The sequence below is a fragment of the Sus scrofa genome, chromosome 14 (genome assembly GCF_000003025.6).
Source record: "Sus scrofa isolate TJ Tabasco breed Duroc chromosome 14, Sscrofa11.1, whole genome shotgun sequence".
In the NCBI taxonomy this organism is placed as follows: Eukaryota; Metazoa; Chordata; class Mammalia; order Artiodactyla; family Suidae; genus Sus; species Sus scrofa.
In genome coordinates this window covers 12,527,092-12,543,341 of record NC_010456.5, presented here as the reverse complement: position 1 = coordinate 12,543,341, position 16,250 = coordinate 12,527,092, and the positions used below count along the sequence as shown (strand labels likewise).

Here is a 16,250-nt window from a genome sequence, read left to right as displayed (position 1 = left end):
TGAGGTTGCGGGTTCGATCCCTGGCCTTGCTCAGTGGGTTAAGGATGTGGTGTTGCGTGAACTGTGGTGTAGGTCGCAGACACGGCTTGGATCTACTGTTGTTGTAGGCTGTGGCTGGCAGCTGTAGCTCCAATTCGACCCCTAGCCTGGGAACCTCCATATGCTGTGGGTGTGGCCCTAAAAAGCAAAAAAAAAAATAAAAAATTGAAAAATTTAAACAAAATAAAAAACACTTGATTGCTCTAGATTAGTGACGACCAAGTTGCTTTCAAGGGCCAAACAAGAAAGGCAAATAAACGACAGTTTAAAGAAACGGGTGGAAGAAAAACACAGTCATGGGAGAAATAAGCACATATGTGTCTACAGGTGGACAGAGAGGAGCTTTGCTCCATTACGACCCGATCTTTCACTGAGGTCCAGATCTTTATGCAAAATTCTTGGATTTTTAGGACCTGGCCCTGTATGGGACAGCACCAGGGAACTCAATAAACATTTCTGTAGCCACAGAAGGCTTCAGCTGTTAGTCTGTAAACTTTGCTCTAGATTTCAAATGGATAAAAAAAAAAAGTTTTAAGTAAATCATTTTATACTTGAAACTAAAGGGATCTGACTGCTATAATTTTAAAAGAGCAATCAGAGAATTTGATAAGGTAAACTTTTCAGAAGACAAATTTTCATGGTATGAGGAGATGCTGCTTAAGTCAGCGGCTCTTTCTCAGTGTGAAAATAAATGACTCCTTGTTAGGTGTGGTTTCTCAGCCAAATCTTCTCTAATCTTACTCACAATCCCTTGTCAAACTAAAGCCCACTTCGAATCTGGAAAATAAGCATGAAGACAAGGCTTAATAATGGGATTACCACATCAGTTTCACACATTAAGTTTTAAAAAGAAAAATAAAAATGAGAGTAATGACTTTTTAGGCTGGTTGAAGTGTTCCCAGTAAGACGACTTTGAAGGTTCTAAATGAGGAGACTTACAAGATGCCACCAACTGAGATGAGAAATATATGAGGGACAAAAGATATGAACTGGGAGGAGATGATGAGCTTTTTAGGAGAAAAGTTCAGCTTTAAGTACCCAAGGGACAGACAGGGGATGTCCTAAAAACAATTAAATATACCCGTATAGATCTAATGGAAAGGTCAAGGCTGGAACAGAAGGAAGGAAATCTCAGCTTACAGATGCTAAGAAAACCCACAAGATACTGAGTACAAGAGAACATCTAAGGACTAGAAAGACGCAGAACGCTGTGATACCCCAACAATTACCAGGAGACAGTGTGCTGGATGGGTATTCCATGAGGGTATGGAGTGGAGATCAGGATGAGAGGCCAGGCACCAACATCTTTGATGACTGTGAAGGGATTATTAGGAGGTTGGTAGATGGAGCAACAAGACAGACACCATCAGCCTCAAGTGAGATTCCATGTGACAGCTGAGAAGGAATTATCTAGGAGTGTCGCTGGTAAACAGTGAAAACGGTTCTCTATACCTTAGTTCAAAATACAAATCTGGGGAAATGAGCAGCCTCAAGCAGTGCAGGAGCAGACTAAAGCAGAAGCACTGCCATCACACAAAAGTCAAATTTTAATCAGATCTAGGAGATAGAGGAGGTTTTCTGTGAGGTGGGAGTATGTGTGTGTTGAGGGGGGGGAATTTGGCTATATCAGACTAGAGAGTCTTCAGAGCCCAGAGAGAGGACTTGGGAGGGAAGGTATGGAGCAGCACTATCCAAAAGAAATATAACATGAGTCACACAGGTCAGTTTCAAGTTTCTACCAGCCACAATTTTAATGGGGGAAAAAAAATAGTAAAATTAATTAGTAAAATATTTAACCCAGTGTATCTAAAATAATTGCACTTTAACACACAATCAATGTAAAAATTATTAATGAGATCATTTATACTCTTTCTATCATGCTACATTTTCAAAGACTGGAATGTACCTTACACTTAGAGCACATCTCAATACCAGTGGCTACTTTACAGCACAGCTGAGTTCTGTAAAGGGAAGATGAATCAGGAGCAAAAAAAACTGTAACAGTATGGCAAAGGAGTAATGACTGCATCTAGGATAGTCAATAAAAATTGGGATGTGAGGCCTGGCGAAAGTAAAAAGCTCTAAGGAATCAAACAGAACTTGTAGAGCCCCAACAGACAGAGGCCTAGAGTGGGGCTTGGGGTAGTAGCAGGTGAATCAAAAGAGAGCCAGGTTTAGCCTTCTGTTGGCCAGACCACATGTGGAATGGCCATGGTGAAACTGGACAGTATTTTGGCCTAATGCTCTCAATTTTACAAAGGGAGAGCCAACACCCAGTGAGATGAACTGAGTTTCCTAATGGCCTATGTGCACTTATACAGGTAGCCTTCTCATCGTGACTTTTTATTCTAGAGTGCTCTAATCATATTGATCACTGCTTTTTTTTTTTTTTTTTTTGGTCTTGTTGCCATTTCTTGGGCTGGTCCCTCAGCATATGGAGGTTCCCAGGCTAGGGGTCTAATCGGAGCTGTAGCTGCCAGCCTACACCAGAGCCACAGCAACTCAGGATCTGAGCCACATCTGTGACCTACACCACAACTCACGGCAACGCCAGATCCTTAACCCACTGAGCAAGGCCAGGGATCAAACCCGCAACCTCATGGTTCTTAGTCAGATTCATTAACCACTGAGCCACGACAGGAACTCCAATCACTGCCTTTAAAAATAGAAATAATTCGGTTCTAGCACAGAAGGGATATATAAGAAGCATTAGGAGAGTTACCTCTAAAGCAGCATTTCACTACCATACAAAGGCTGGGCTCTTACCAAGTGCATGCCCATCCTACCAGCTTTTTCTCACCTTGTGGAAGAAGGCAGCACCTGTCAGCACCATGGACAGCTCACAGGAGTAGTTGGAGTTGTAGAGCCACGACTGATGCGGTATGTCCCACGCATGGTAACGGCCAGGGAAACCCACAATGCGGTCCCGTGCTTCTCTCCACACCCTCAAAAAACACAAGCATATGCACACACCTGAGTACAAAGCTCTAAGATTATCAGAAACATTTAAAATTACTGCCTCTATCCTGCAGGCTCAGGTCCTTTGACCTGTTATTTAATATTTCCTTTTTAAAAAGATTTTTATAAACCAAATCAATCACAAGTCAAACAAGATAAAAACAAACAGTGTTACCCGCAGCTCCTTCCCAAGCACCTGCTTGTGGATCCTATGACTTCTGGCTGCCAGCATCTCTTCAGCCCTTACAAAAAGAACTAGCTGGAATAACAGAAAGGATCTAAGGAGTCTAAAGTGTTAAGGGTCTCCAGAATGGGTTAATACAGCAATCTGCTAAGAAGAAGGAAGAAGATAACTTTTATTTATTTTTAATCTTATTTAATTTCCAAAAAAGTTTTATTTTTAATGAGTATGATATATTAGTACAGTAGGACTTGTATAATTCATGAATACTGCATACCTAACTTCTCTTTTACTGAGAGGGTACACCATAAAAAAAGCTTAGAGACCACTGGTCTAACCACAGGGTACTGCTGCCTGGAGTTAGGTGCAACAGTCTAAGTTCCTGATTTGAGCAGACCTTAGGCAGAAACCAGCACCATGACAAGAACTAGTCTACAGAATCATGCAAACAAAAGGCTTCATAAATGCAAGAAATAGAGAATTCAATGTTTCTAGGATAATCTTTATAACATCCTCAAAGTTATAGGTAAGGTAGGACAAATAAAATCAGTTCCCCAGTTTCATGGGCTAAAACTGTAAAGCTAAAAGCGCTTATGCTCCACAGCCCCCTACAGCCCTGCAGAAGTGCTTCAAGAGTCCAGTAAACAATGAACCATCACCTCCTCACACCACCTCACACCCAGAGATTTAAACTGCCTAAGAAACTCCCTCACCACCCAGGGAACTTCAATTTTTAAAACACATAAGATTTCATTTCAAAAGAATTCCTCTCCTATTAAGTCTGCAAGTGACTAATGCAGTCTAACAGGTAAGAAACTACGATCTAGCACGACGCAGCAGTCTTCTAGATGGGCTTTCTGCCACATCCCAACCAAAACCCTACCTCTATTCTGATTTACCTCCTAAAACTGATTCCCACTCACTAACCTAAAGAACCATGTTTTAATAACACATTTTGACATTTACAGAATGTAACCATTGCTAATAAATACCTATGGTATATCCAAATGTTATATTAATATTCCTAAAAACACTGAGTTCTTCAAATGCCTATTGATTCTACTAGTCCTGAAATATCAGCGGAACAAAGAATGGGAAACTATTTTAATCATCAGATTTGGCTGATATAAGTCAATACAATGTAGTCAGTTTTTACTAAGGCAGAATCTCATTTGCTATATGATATCAAAAAGTAACATGTCTGATTTGTTAAAGGCTGTCAACAGCCAATTAGGTATTAATTATCTCTTAAAAAATAAGGAAAAAACATCAACGTGGAAGCACAAGTACCACATAAACACAAGTAGAGGCTTAAATAAATACCCAAGATGATGCATCAAGAGTTTAATTTGGGGAAGAGTTCCCATCATAGCACAGAGGAGAATCCAACTAGGAACCATGAGGTGGCAGGTTCGATTCCTGGCCTTGCTCAGTGGGTTAAGGATCCAGCGTTGGCCTGAGCTGTGGTGTAGGTCACAGATGTGGCTCGGATCTGGCGTTGCTGTGGCTGTGGTGTAGGCTAGTAGCAACAGCTCCAATTAGACCCGTAGCCTGGGAACCTCCACATGCCGTGGGTGTGGCTCTTAAAAGACAAAAAAGACAATAATAATAATAATAATAAATAAGGTGAAATCTTGCTTCCTAATTAAACTATCTAAAACAATTGTTTCTTCTTCAAATATCATGTTTCTTATGATAGTTTATGAGCCTTTTCCTCCTCTCCAAAATAAATTAAGAAACCTGTACCAAACCACGGAAAAAGGGTTTTGTCAGCTCCCCTTGGAAAAGAAAACTCATAGAGCAGAGCAATGCAATATAGAGAAAAAGACCAACATCATATCCAGTGATGGAATTCAAAAGTACTGGGTCCAAGATAACAGAGATTCAGAGTTCCTGCTGTCGTGCAGCTGAAACAAACACCACTAGGAACCGTGAGGTTTCGGGGAAGAATCCTTAACCTACTGGCCTTGCTCAGTAGGTTAAGGATCCAGTGTTGCAGTAAACTGTGGTGTGGGTGGCAGATGTGGCTTAGATCTGACAGCTGCTATGGCGTAGGCTGGCAGCTGTAGCTGCAATTCACCCCTAGCCTGGGAACCTCCATATGCCTTGAGTGTGGCCCTAAAATGCAAAAAAAAAAAAAAAAAAAAAAAGAAAGAAAGAAAGAAAGAAAAAGAGAAAGAGAGAAACCAGATAACAAAGATTCTTGGATTCTGAAAGAGCAACCTACCTTCCAGTCCACAATCCCATCCTTCCTCATAAAGCTTACACTATTGCCTTTTAAAAAAATAAAGTTTATTGAGATACAAATCACATACCATAAAACTCATTTAAAAGTGCACAACTCGGAGGAGTTCCCTTCGTAGTGCAGCAGAAACGAATCCGACTAGGAACCATGAGGTTGAGGGTTTGATTCCTGGCCTCGCTCAATGGGTTAAGGATCCGGCATTGCCATGAGCTGTGGTGTAGGTCACAGACATGGATTGGATCTGGTGTTGCTACGGCTGTGGCATAGGCTGGCAGCTACAGCTCTGATTAGACCCCTAGCCTGGGAACCTCAATATGCCATGGGCTCAGCCCTGAAAGGACAAAAGACAAAAATAAATAAATAAACAAATAAATAAAAGTGTACAACTTGGAGTTTCCGTTGTGGCTCAGTGGTAATGAACCCGATTAGTATCCATGAGGACACAGGTTCGATCCCTGGCCTCACTCAGTGGGTTAGGATCCGGCATTGCCATGAGCTGTGGTGTAGGTCACAAACAAGGCTCAGATCTGTCATTGCTGTGGCTGTGGTATATGCAGGTACCTACAACTCCGATTAGACCCCTAGCCTGTGAACTTCCATATGCCATGGGTGTGGCCATAAAAAGACAAAAACAAAAAGTATACAGCTCATTTGGTTTTGGTATATTCATGGGGCTATGTAACCATCACCAGTATATAATTTCATGATGTTTTCATCACCCCAAAAAGAAACCCCATAGCTATTTGCAGTCACTCCCCCTCATCAGCCCATGGCAACCACTAATCTTTCTATCTCCATGGATTTGCTTGTTGTGGACATTTTATATAAATGGAATCAAATATTATGTGACTGTGATTGATTGGCTTGTTTTACTTTGTCCATTTTCAAGGTTTACCCATGTTGTAGCATGTGTCAGTATTTCATTCATTTTCATGGCCAAATAATATTCCACTGTGTGGGTATACCACATTTTGTTTATCCATTCATCAGCTGATGGATGTTTGGGTTGTTCATATTTCTTTTGTTTTGCTTTTTTGACAACTGATTTTTTGGTGTGTGGCAAAATATATGTAACATTAAAATTTACCATTTTAATCATTTTCAAGTGTACAGTTCAACAGCCTTAGTATACTAACATTGTGAATCACAACCATCCATCTTCAGAACTTTTTCATCTTCCCAACCTGAAACTCTGGCCCATTAAACCCTAACTCAGAACTCGTACCTTTCTCCAGCCTCGAGAAACCACCATTCTACTCCCTGTCTCTATAAATCTGACTACTCTGGTTGTCTCATATAAGCAGAATCATGTAATAGTTATCCTTTCATGATGTTTATACTCATTGACTCTTATAAGTAATGCTGCTATGAACATTCACATACTGCTTTTGTATAAACATACATTTTCAATTTTCTTGGGTGTCTTTGTTCAATCTGTCCCTTAAGAATATATTTGTCTCAGAAATCCCCATTGTAACCCAGCAGGTTAAGAACCCAACTAGTACCCATGAGGATGCAGGTTTGACCTCTAGCCTTGCTCAGTGGGTTGGGGATACAATGTTGCCATGAGCTGTAGTATAGGTCGAAGATGTGGCTCAGATCTGGCATTGCTGTGGCTGTAGTGCATGCTGGCAGCTACAGCTCCAACTCAGTCCCTATTGTGGGAACTTCCATATGCTGCAGGTGCAGACCTAAAAATGCAAAAAGCAAAAAAAAAAAAAAAAAAAAAGTGCATTTGCTCTTTTTTTTTGGCTATATAAACTGAAATTAGCCAAGATCCATATTCTTTTCTGCCAGAAGGAGAATTTATTTTGTTGTTTTTTGTTTTGTTTGGGGAGGGTTTCTGTTTTTTGTTGTTGTTATAAACACATGTGTGTGGTGGGTGAGGGGCAACAGAAGGCAGAGGTGGTGCTGTACACAGCTGGTATAGGCTTGGAGGCCGAATGCCACACAGAGGACAGACAGTCCACCCAGCATTCTGGGGCCTGTGACACTTGCCTGGTGGGAGGCTCCCCAGCCAAGATCCTGCATAGCATCAGCAGTGGCACCTGGACTCATATCACATCATTCAGGGCCTTATGGGCAAACTTGGGCAGGACAGAGGCTGCCCGGTGCATGTCAGAGTTGTAGTATCTCAGTTGCCTCTGCTCCACCTGCTTCTGCATCAGCAGCTTCATGGGCTCCTCAAAGTTGGTGCTTGGGTCTTTGCTGCAGAGCATGAAGCTGATCTGGCCACTGGGGTAGGTGGGGATGGTACAGTAGGCGTAGTCCACCATGGGGAACAGTGACTTGCAGAATTGCTTCATCTCCTTGATGAGGTCCAGGTGCAGCCACTGGTACTCACCCTGGCAGCACAGGATGAGGGTCCTCCTTGAGGGCCATCTTCATGAGCTGGTAATAGGAGCCCTTGAAGAGACTCTCGGCAGGGCCCAGGGGATCTGAGGAGTCAGTGATGATGCCATCAAAGGCACCCTGGTTCTGTTTCATGAACTCAAAACTGTCACCCATGTGTAGGGTCAGCTTTGAGCTAGAGTAGCCAACAGCCATGCCCAGCAGCAACTTCTTGGAGACTTGAATGACATCCTCCTCAATCTCACACTGGACCACAGACTCCAAGGCAGGGTGTTTCACCAACTCCCACATGATGCCCCCATCCCCCGCATCCCAATGATGTGTGGGTTGGGGTGGCTGCAAAGGGGCAGGTTGGCTATCATCTCCTGGTAGGAGAATCTGTCTCTCTCAGTACACTGGGTGATGCTGTCCAACACCAGCACGTTGCTATAGCTCTTACTGTGGAAGACAAGGATATCCTGGTACCTCGAGCATAGATGAGGTAGCAGGTGCTTCACCTGAAGAGACAGGGCCTGGCTGGGCCACAGGCTGCACGTTTTGTGGAACCAGCCCTCGCAGATGGCCGGGAGTGGTGGGGCTGTGGGGGCCAGGCTCCATGTTTTTTGTTTTTGATAATTTCTGGCTATACTTGCCCTTTCCTCTTGAGCCTAGGTCTGTTTCATTTCCGTTCAGGTGAAATAAGCCAATTAGGGAGATAACTGTTTATTTACTTACTTTTAAAAATGATGTTTAATTGATTTACAATGTTTCAGGTATAAAGTGATTTAGTTATACACATATATTTTTTTCAGATTCTTTTCCATTATAGGTTATTACAAGCTATTGAACATGGTTCCCTGTGCTATACAGTAGGGTCCTTGTCTTTTTATCTATTTTATATACAGCACAGTGTATCTGTTAATCACAAACTCCTAATTTATCCCTCCCTCTGCTTCCCACCTTGGCAACCACAATTTCGTATTTTATGTCTGTGAGTCTATTTCTGTTTTGTAAGTTCATTTTATCCTTTTTTTTAGATTCCACATATTAGTGATGCTATATAATATTTGTCTTCCTCTCACTTACTTAGTATGATAATCTTTAGGTCCATCCATGGTTGCTGCAAATGGCATTATTTCATTCTTTTTTGTGGCTGGGTAATATCCCAGTGTGTGTGTGGAGGGTCAGCTTTGAGCTAGAGTAGCCAACAGCCATGCCCAGCAGCAACTTCTTAGAGACTTGAATGACATCCTCCTCAATCTCACACTGGACCACAGACTCCATGGCAGGGTGTTTCACCAACTCCCACATGATGCCCCCATCCCCCGCATCCCAATGATGTGTGGGTTGGGGTGGCTACAAAGGGGCAGGTTGGCTATCATCTCCTGGTAGGAGAATCTGTCTCTCTCGGTACACTGGGTGATGCTGCCCAACACCAGCACGTTGCTATAGCTCTTACTGTGGAAGACAAGGATATCCTGGTACCTCGAGCATAGATGAGGTAGCAGGTGCTTCACCTGAAGAGACAGGGCCTGGCTGGGCCACAGGCTGCACGTTTTGTGGAACCAGCCCTCGCAGATGGCCGGGAGTGGTGGGGCTGTGGGGGCCAGGCTCCATGTTTTTTGTTTTTGATAATTTCTGGCTATACTTGCCCTTTCCTCTTGAGCCTAGGTCTGTTTCATTTCCGTTCAGGTGAAATAAGCCAATTAGGGAGATAACTGTTTATTTACTTACTTTTAAAAATGATGTTTAATTGATTTACAATGTTTCAGGTATAAAGTTATTTAGTTATACACATATATTTTTTTCAGATTCTTTTCCATTATAGGTTATTATAAGCTATTGAACATGGTTCCCTGTGCTATACAGTAGGGTCCTTGTCTTTTTATCTATTTTATATACAGCACAGTGTATCTGTTAATCACAAACTCCTAATTTATCCCTCCCTCTGCTTCCCACCTTGGCAACCACAATTTCGTATTTTATGTCTGTGAGTCTATTTCTGTTTTGTAAGTTCATTTTATCCTTTTTTTTAGATTCCACATATTAGTGATGCTATATAATATTTGTCTTCCTCTCACTTACTTAGTATGATAATCTTTAGGTCCATCCATGGTTGCTGCAAATGGCATTATTTCATTCTTTTTTGTGGCTGGGTAATATCCCAGTGTGTGTGTGGGCTATATACTACACACACACACACACACACACGCTCTACATCTTTATCCATTCATCTGTCAATGGATGCTTAGGTTGCTTCCATGTCTTATCTATTGTAAATAATGCTGCCATGAACACTGGTTTTGCATGTATTTTCAAAAGAGGAACCCTCCTCTAGTGGGAATAAACTGGTACAACCACTATGGAGAACAGTATAGAGGTTCCTTAAAAAGCTAAAAATAATTACCATATGATCCACAATCCCACTCCTGGGCATCTAACCAGAAAAGATGAAAACTCTAATTCTAAGAGAGAAAGTTTTTAGATCAAAGGATACCCAAAAAATGAGAAAAAGAGTCAGGGCAATAGAAGGTTTGGAAGTAGAGCCAGAGATAATTTAAACCTCAACTTTCCAATGATTGTTAACAGACTCTTCCAATTCAATAACAAAAAGGCAGAGGTTCTGAATAGACATTTCTTAAAAGAAGATACACAAATGGACAATGAGCACATGAAAAGATTCTTAATATCACCAGTCATAAAGCTTCCCATCATTCTCTCACTACTTAGAATTCTGTTGACAAACGGAAAAGATCCAATCTTCCTAAATCAAGAGCCAGAGAAGACAGCAAATACCAGGTATCTTAAGCTTCAAACTCAAAGCAGGATCCCTTGTCTAATCTTTCTTGAGATCTACAGATAATTAGAAATTCTCCCGTGAACACCCATGACACTGTTCACAGCTCACAGTCCTTCAGCACGCATCACGCTGTATCAGAAATACACCACTTCCTATCCCTCCCCCCTCACCCCCACCCCGCCACCCTCAATAACGACAACCATGATGGCAAAAGCCAATTTCTGGAATCAACACATAGCTTTTTTTTTTTTTTCCTTTGATAAAAATGGAGAGCTATCTACTTATCATCATGGTACAAAGGAACATACTCCACTGAGATTTTTATCACAGCTAACAACAGGCTCTTGCCTCAATAATACAGCAGTAGGAGGAGGTCAAAGGAAATGAGAGGCTGGCGAAGGAGAGGAAGAACAGATGTTCTAATTTGTCAGAAATGTGTCAATTCTTTAGAGATGGATCTGAGACAAAAACAGCAATAAGGCTACTCCTTTCATCTAAGCATCTGCACTTATCCACCTAAACCAAAGGAAACCTGAAAGCTAGGGGTCAGGCCAGGCTTTCAGTGAACAAAACAAAAGCACAGAGCAAAGTGTTCTCCATCCTGGATCTGCACTTCATTTGAACAAGATCTCCAAGGAAATCTATTCCAGTGCTTCTCAAACTATCTGTGGTTAAAGAAGTAAATTTTCCCTGGCTTACTGTGGATTCATTCTTTTGTAAAATACAATAAAATGAATTGCATGTTTCTTAAATATGACATCAAAAGCACAGGTAACCAAAGAAAACACAGAAAAACTGTACTTCATTAAAACAAAAAGCTTTTGTGCCTTGAAGGACACCATATCAAGAAAGTGCAAAGATAACCCACGGAATAAGAGAAAAAAATTGCAAATCATATCTCTGATAAGGGACTTGGAAGAAAATGAGGAACAACAGCTAATGGGCACAGGATTTCTTTTGATGGTAGTGAAGATTTCTAAAATAGATTATGGTGATGGTTAGGCAACTCTGTAAATATACTAAAAACCACTGAACGGTATACTTAAATGAGTGACCTGCATGATGTACAAATTACATTCAATAAATGTTACCCCGAAATGAATTACAAGGAAAATGTTCACACTTGGATGTCATGGTAAATGTCAAATCGTTTTAAAAGTTTCTAAATACCTACCTTCACTGTTTGTACTTACCTCACTGTGGACAGGTAATAAACTGTCCATGGGCCAGCATACAAGCCCACCCACACTTTGAGTAGCCCTGACCTCCTCCATTCTTTTGTCTGTGTGGTTCCCTCAAAGTGGGATATTTAAGCCCCAAAAGAACTACAAACTTCCAAAAAAAACAGTATAGTTTAGTAGCAGAGTAGAATTTCCAGAGTCAGATAAATCTGCATTTGAATTCCAGCTCTGCCACTTATTTTCAGGCTTCATGGTTTTGTTCTCTTGGATCTGAATTTACTCCTAAGGATTAATGAGATAAACCAGACAAAGTGCTCACCTAAGCCTCTGGCACACAGTATGTGTTCAGCAAGTGTCATGCATTATCATCTTAACCTTCTCCTCTTCTTCTTCTTGGACCTTTGCTTCCAACCTCACCTTTACCACATCTTTCAAGCCCCAGATCTTGGCACCGCTCCACGGCACCAACATGGTGCATCTCCCCTTTGGACACGCTGACCACTGCTGCCATTGTGACATGAAGTGCTGACCTGCAGCACCGACCAGCAGGCTGAGTGGGACTGAGAGGAGAAGGGGTCAGGCATCAGGGTAGCAGGGGCTGTGGGCACTGGAAGAGCTAGAAAGGGAGCTTCCTGGGGCTCCCACAGAGAATGGCAGGCAACGTGCTGATTCTGCCTGCCTGGGAGTAACTCCCCATTCCTCTAAGCATGACCCCCTCGCATTTCCTTTCCCTTTGCCTCCACTCGCAGTCCACATGGTTTGTGGCTGGAGGAAGATGTGCTCACAGCTCTGGGTGCAGGCAGGTAACCCTGGTCCAGCCAACCACAGAACTCCATCTCCCTGCATCAGAGGAAGAGCCTATATGAGAGTGAAGGCAACACAGGAAAGCAGAACCTACAGAAGAGGAAAGGAACCCTCTGAGTCCAGCTCTGTCCCAAGTCAGCCCTTCCTGCTTCTGAGGATGTCTCAGTTACTATCAGCTAGGAAATTCACTTGGCTGCCTAACCCAGGTTTGAGTTAGTTTTCTGTCACTTGCAAACAAAAAATGCTTCTAAAAGGAAAATCAGCTCCTCACCGAAACCCAAACATGATCTCGTCGTGGCGGAGGTGAGCATCATCATCAATAGACAGGATGGCCTCTGTCTCGATTTCATTCCAGGGCAGGAATCGATTGTTCAGGCTGTTCTTCTCAGTACGGACCACCTGCAAAGAGGAAGAAAAAACACACTAACGATCAACACTGTGCTGCAGAAGGCAAAACCAAAACTGCCTTTAGGTCAAAGGAAACTGGCTAAATATACTGCATAATTTTGTCTGCTTACCTACCACTTGTAAGATCTAGAAAAACCGTCTTCTAATTCAGCAAATATATAATAAGGATTTCACACGTTAAGCTTTATTCACTTGCTGCTTAATTTTCTTGTTTAATAAGCTAAAGCTGAGGGTTATTTTATGTACAGTGTAGGGTAATTAAAAACAACTTTCCCAGGAGAACACAAGGTGGCAGAGTAGAACTGAAATGACGATTCCCAGCTCTGGGATCTGCCAGTTTGCCCATAAATTTTAAAACCAAACTCAGAAATCCCTTGAGTCTATATAATTTATGACCCCCAATTTTAAATCCTTTTTTTTTTTTTTGGTATTAAAAAACACAAAGGACAGCCCATCCAGCTGAGGTTAATTACTTCGCCTTTGCAATTCCTATCTGCAAAACTGACTGCACTTAACAAAAGCTTTTTCTTTCAAGGTGTACCTAATTTAGTCAAACTAAGAGTTTCTGTGTCCCCAGAAAATTCTAATTCAAAGAACCTCTACCCAAAGTAACCCACGTATGCAGCGCAGTGATTTCCTTACAAAACAAAGATGAGTGCCCCAACAGGAGAAGTACATTGTAATAAAAAAAAAATTATTTAAATCCAGAGTTCCCATGGTGGCACAGCAGAAACAAATCCGACTAGGAACCATGAGGTTGCGGGTTCAATCCCTGGCCTCGCTCAGTGGGTTAAGGATCTGGCGTTGCCCTGAGCTGTGGTGTAGGTCACAGATGTGGCTCGTATCAGATGTTGCTGTGGCATAGGCCAGCAGCTCCAGCTCCGATTCGACCCCTAGCCTGGGAACCTCCATAAGCCTCAGGTGTAGCCCCACAAAGCACAAAAAGAAAAAAAAAAAAAAAAGTATTTAAATCCATCTCAGATAAGCACAGTTTACTATAATGTAGGCAGTGGCTTTATTATTCACCTTGCTCCTGACACTCAAACAAGTATGAACATACCCTGTGCCTTGATAGCTCATTTTATTTTTATAGTTTCTATATCTAATTAATCCAGCTAATGAGGACCATCCTTTCACTCTCAAAAACCAGAAACAAGGAGAACTTCTCGGAATTCCCGTGGTGGCGCAGTGGTTAACAAATCCGACTAGGAACCATGAGGTTGCGGGTTCCATCCCTGGCCTTGCTCAGTGGGTTAGAGGTCCGGCATTGCTGTGACCTGCGGTGTAGGTCACAGACGCGGCTTGGATCTCGAGTTGCTGTGGCTCTGGCATAGGCTGGTGGCTACAGCTCCAATTAGACCCCTAGCCTGAGAACCTCCATATGCTGCAGGAGCGGCCCTAGAAAAGGCAAAAAGACAAAAAAAAAAAAAAAAAAAAAGAGAGAGAGAGAACTTCTTAAGCAATCATCTCTTTACAAAGCCAGGAAAGGTCATGTTAGTTTCCATAGAATATTTTACTTGTAAGGAGGCTAAATTCCATGGAGCATGAATGTAATTTTATCCAGGGTCTAAAAGTTTATGAAGGTTTTCAAAGGTACTCCTGTGATCTCAAGAGTATGGTCTCTTCAGCTTAAAATACTTTCTCCTATTCCTCTCCCCAAATCAGCCTCTCCCTGGAAACCTAGCTCAGATGCCTCCTGTCACTCACCACCCTTGTCAAAATTAACCACTTCTTCTCTGTCCTTAAAGCAGAGGCCTCATGTTTCAATCCATTCATTCTAGTATACTTAGAATCGAGTTAGTTCAGAGCTAGAAGGGCCTTGGCAGTCACCCAGTCACCTTTCACTTGACACGTGGACAACCAGCTAGACTCTTAACTCGTACCTCCTAACTCCAAGTCAGTTTCTGCTAAACTTAGGGAAATTTATAAACCTCACCCCATGGAAAATACATTACTAATTTGTGTACTATCAAGAAATAGGACTTCCCATGTGGCTCACAAGAGATAACAATGCTGCAAATAAGAAGAGGTGAGATAGTTTATCATTTAGAATGTTTACTTTAATAAAGAGCTTGTTAAGATGTTGCCTCGGTCCCAGAGGAGTTCCTACCAAGGAAAAACAAGGACAAATCTACAACAGATTTGCTACCACAGAGAGCAGATGTCAGAGCCAAGCAGTAGACAGAGAAATCCACCTTGCCCTGTGGCCCTTCTGACCAATATAAAAAGCCCCAAGCTTGGAGCCTCCGCCTCCCAAGCTTCGGTTCAGCAGTGACAGAACAAAGGTACTGAACCGTGGGTCAAGGCACAGAGAGGAGCAAGGAGGGGAGACAAGGCCACTTGTTCACCATGGTGGCTGCCAGGCTCTACCCCCAGGGAGTGGGAGAGTGGCCAGAAGTAGCAGAAGCCAAATGCCAACCTCAGTGATGGTAAAATGCCATCTATCTTATGGCACACCCAATTTCAGAGACAGGGAAATGTAAAATGATGTCCACTTCAGAATCAATGGACTACAGCCACTGTTCAAACACTTGCCCCCACAACTATCCTCAGATCATTCATGGTACTTTCTTATAACTGGCATTCACTTCATACAGAACTGCCGTACTGCCAGCTCAGGTGAATGAAGCTCTCAACTCTACCAGTGAACACATGAAGCTTAATATCTAGTAACCAATACGCAAAGCTTAAAATGAAGGGAAAAAAAAATCACTGAAACATCCAATTCTTGAATATTCAATTGTGGATTAGCAGTTTTACAGGTTAATCACCAGGAGGATTACCTACAGCACAATTAGTAATCCAGGAACACTGCACAGAGCTTTAGTACTCAAAGTGTGGTCCAAAGGCCAGCAACGTGGCCTCACCTGGGACTCTGTTAGAAATGCAGGACTGCAGCTCTTCCTTAAACCTACCAAGTCAGAATCTGCATTTTAACAAGATCCCCAAGCGAGTCCTAAGCACATTAAAGTTTGAGAGGCGCTGTACAGAGGAAAAAGCATGGCTCTGAAATCAATCAGGAAAGCTTGAGTTCAGGAGTTCCCCTTTGTGGCTCAGCAAATTAAGAATCCCACTAGTATCCATGAGGATTCAGCTTCAATCCCCGGCCTCGCTCAGTGGGTTAAGGATCCTGTGTGGCTGTGGCTGTGGTGTAGGCAGACAACTGCAGCTCCAATTCCACCCCTAGCCCTGGGGCTTCATATGCCACAGGTGCAGCCCTAAAAGGAAAACAATCTGAGTTCAGATTCCAATTCTAGCAGCTACTAGATGAACATAAGTAAGCAACCTCTCTGCTAAATCAAC

At 42.4% G+C, this 16,250-nt stretch overlaps 1 protein-coding gene and 1 pseudogene across 3 annotated transcripts in view; both read right to left on the bottom strand.

The window, feature by feature from the left end:
* EXTL3 (exostosin like glycosyltransferase 3) overlaps positions 1 to 16,250 on the bottom strand; it is a 125,998-nt gene that overhangs the window by 20,207 nt on the left and 89,541 nt on the right. For all 3 annotated transcript variants that reach the window (XM_021074090.1, XM_021074088.1, XM_021074089.1), the window contains exons 4-5: positions 12,811 to 12,938; positions 2,840 to 2,984 (exon numbers count right to left, since the gene is read on the bottom strand). In XM_021074090.1, coding sequence (XP_020929749.1) covers positions 2,840 to 2,984; positions 12,811 to 12,938 — 273 coding nt within the window. The remainder of the gene's footprint in view (positions 1 to 2,839; positions 2,985 to 12,810; positions 12,939 to 16,250) is intronic.
* Positions 7,143 to 8,599, bottom strand: LOC110256867 (annotated as a pseudogene).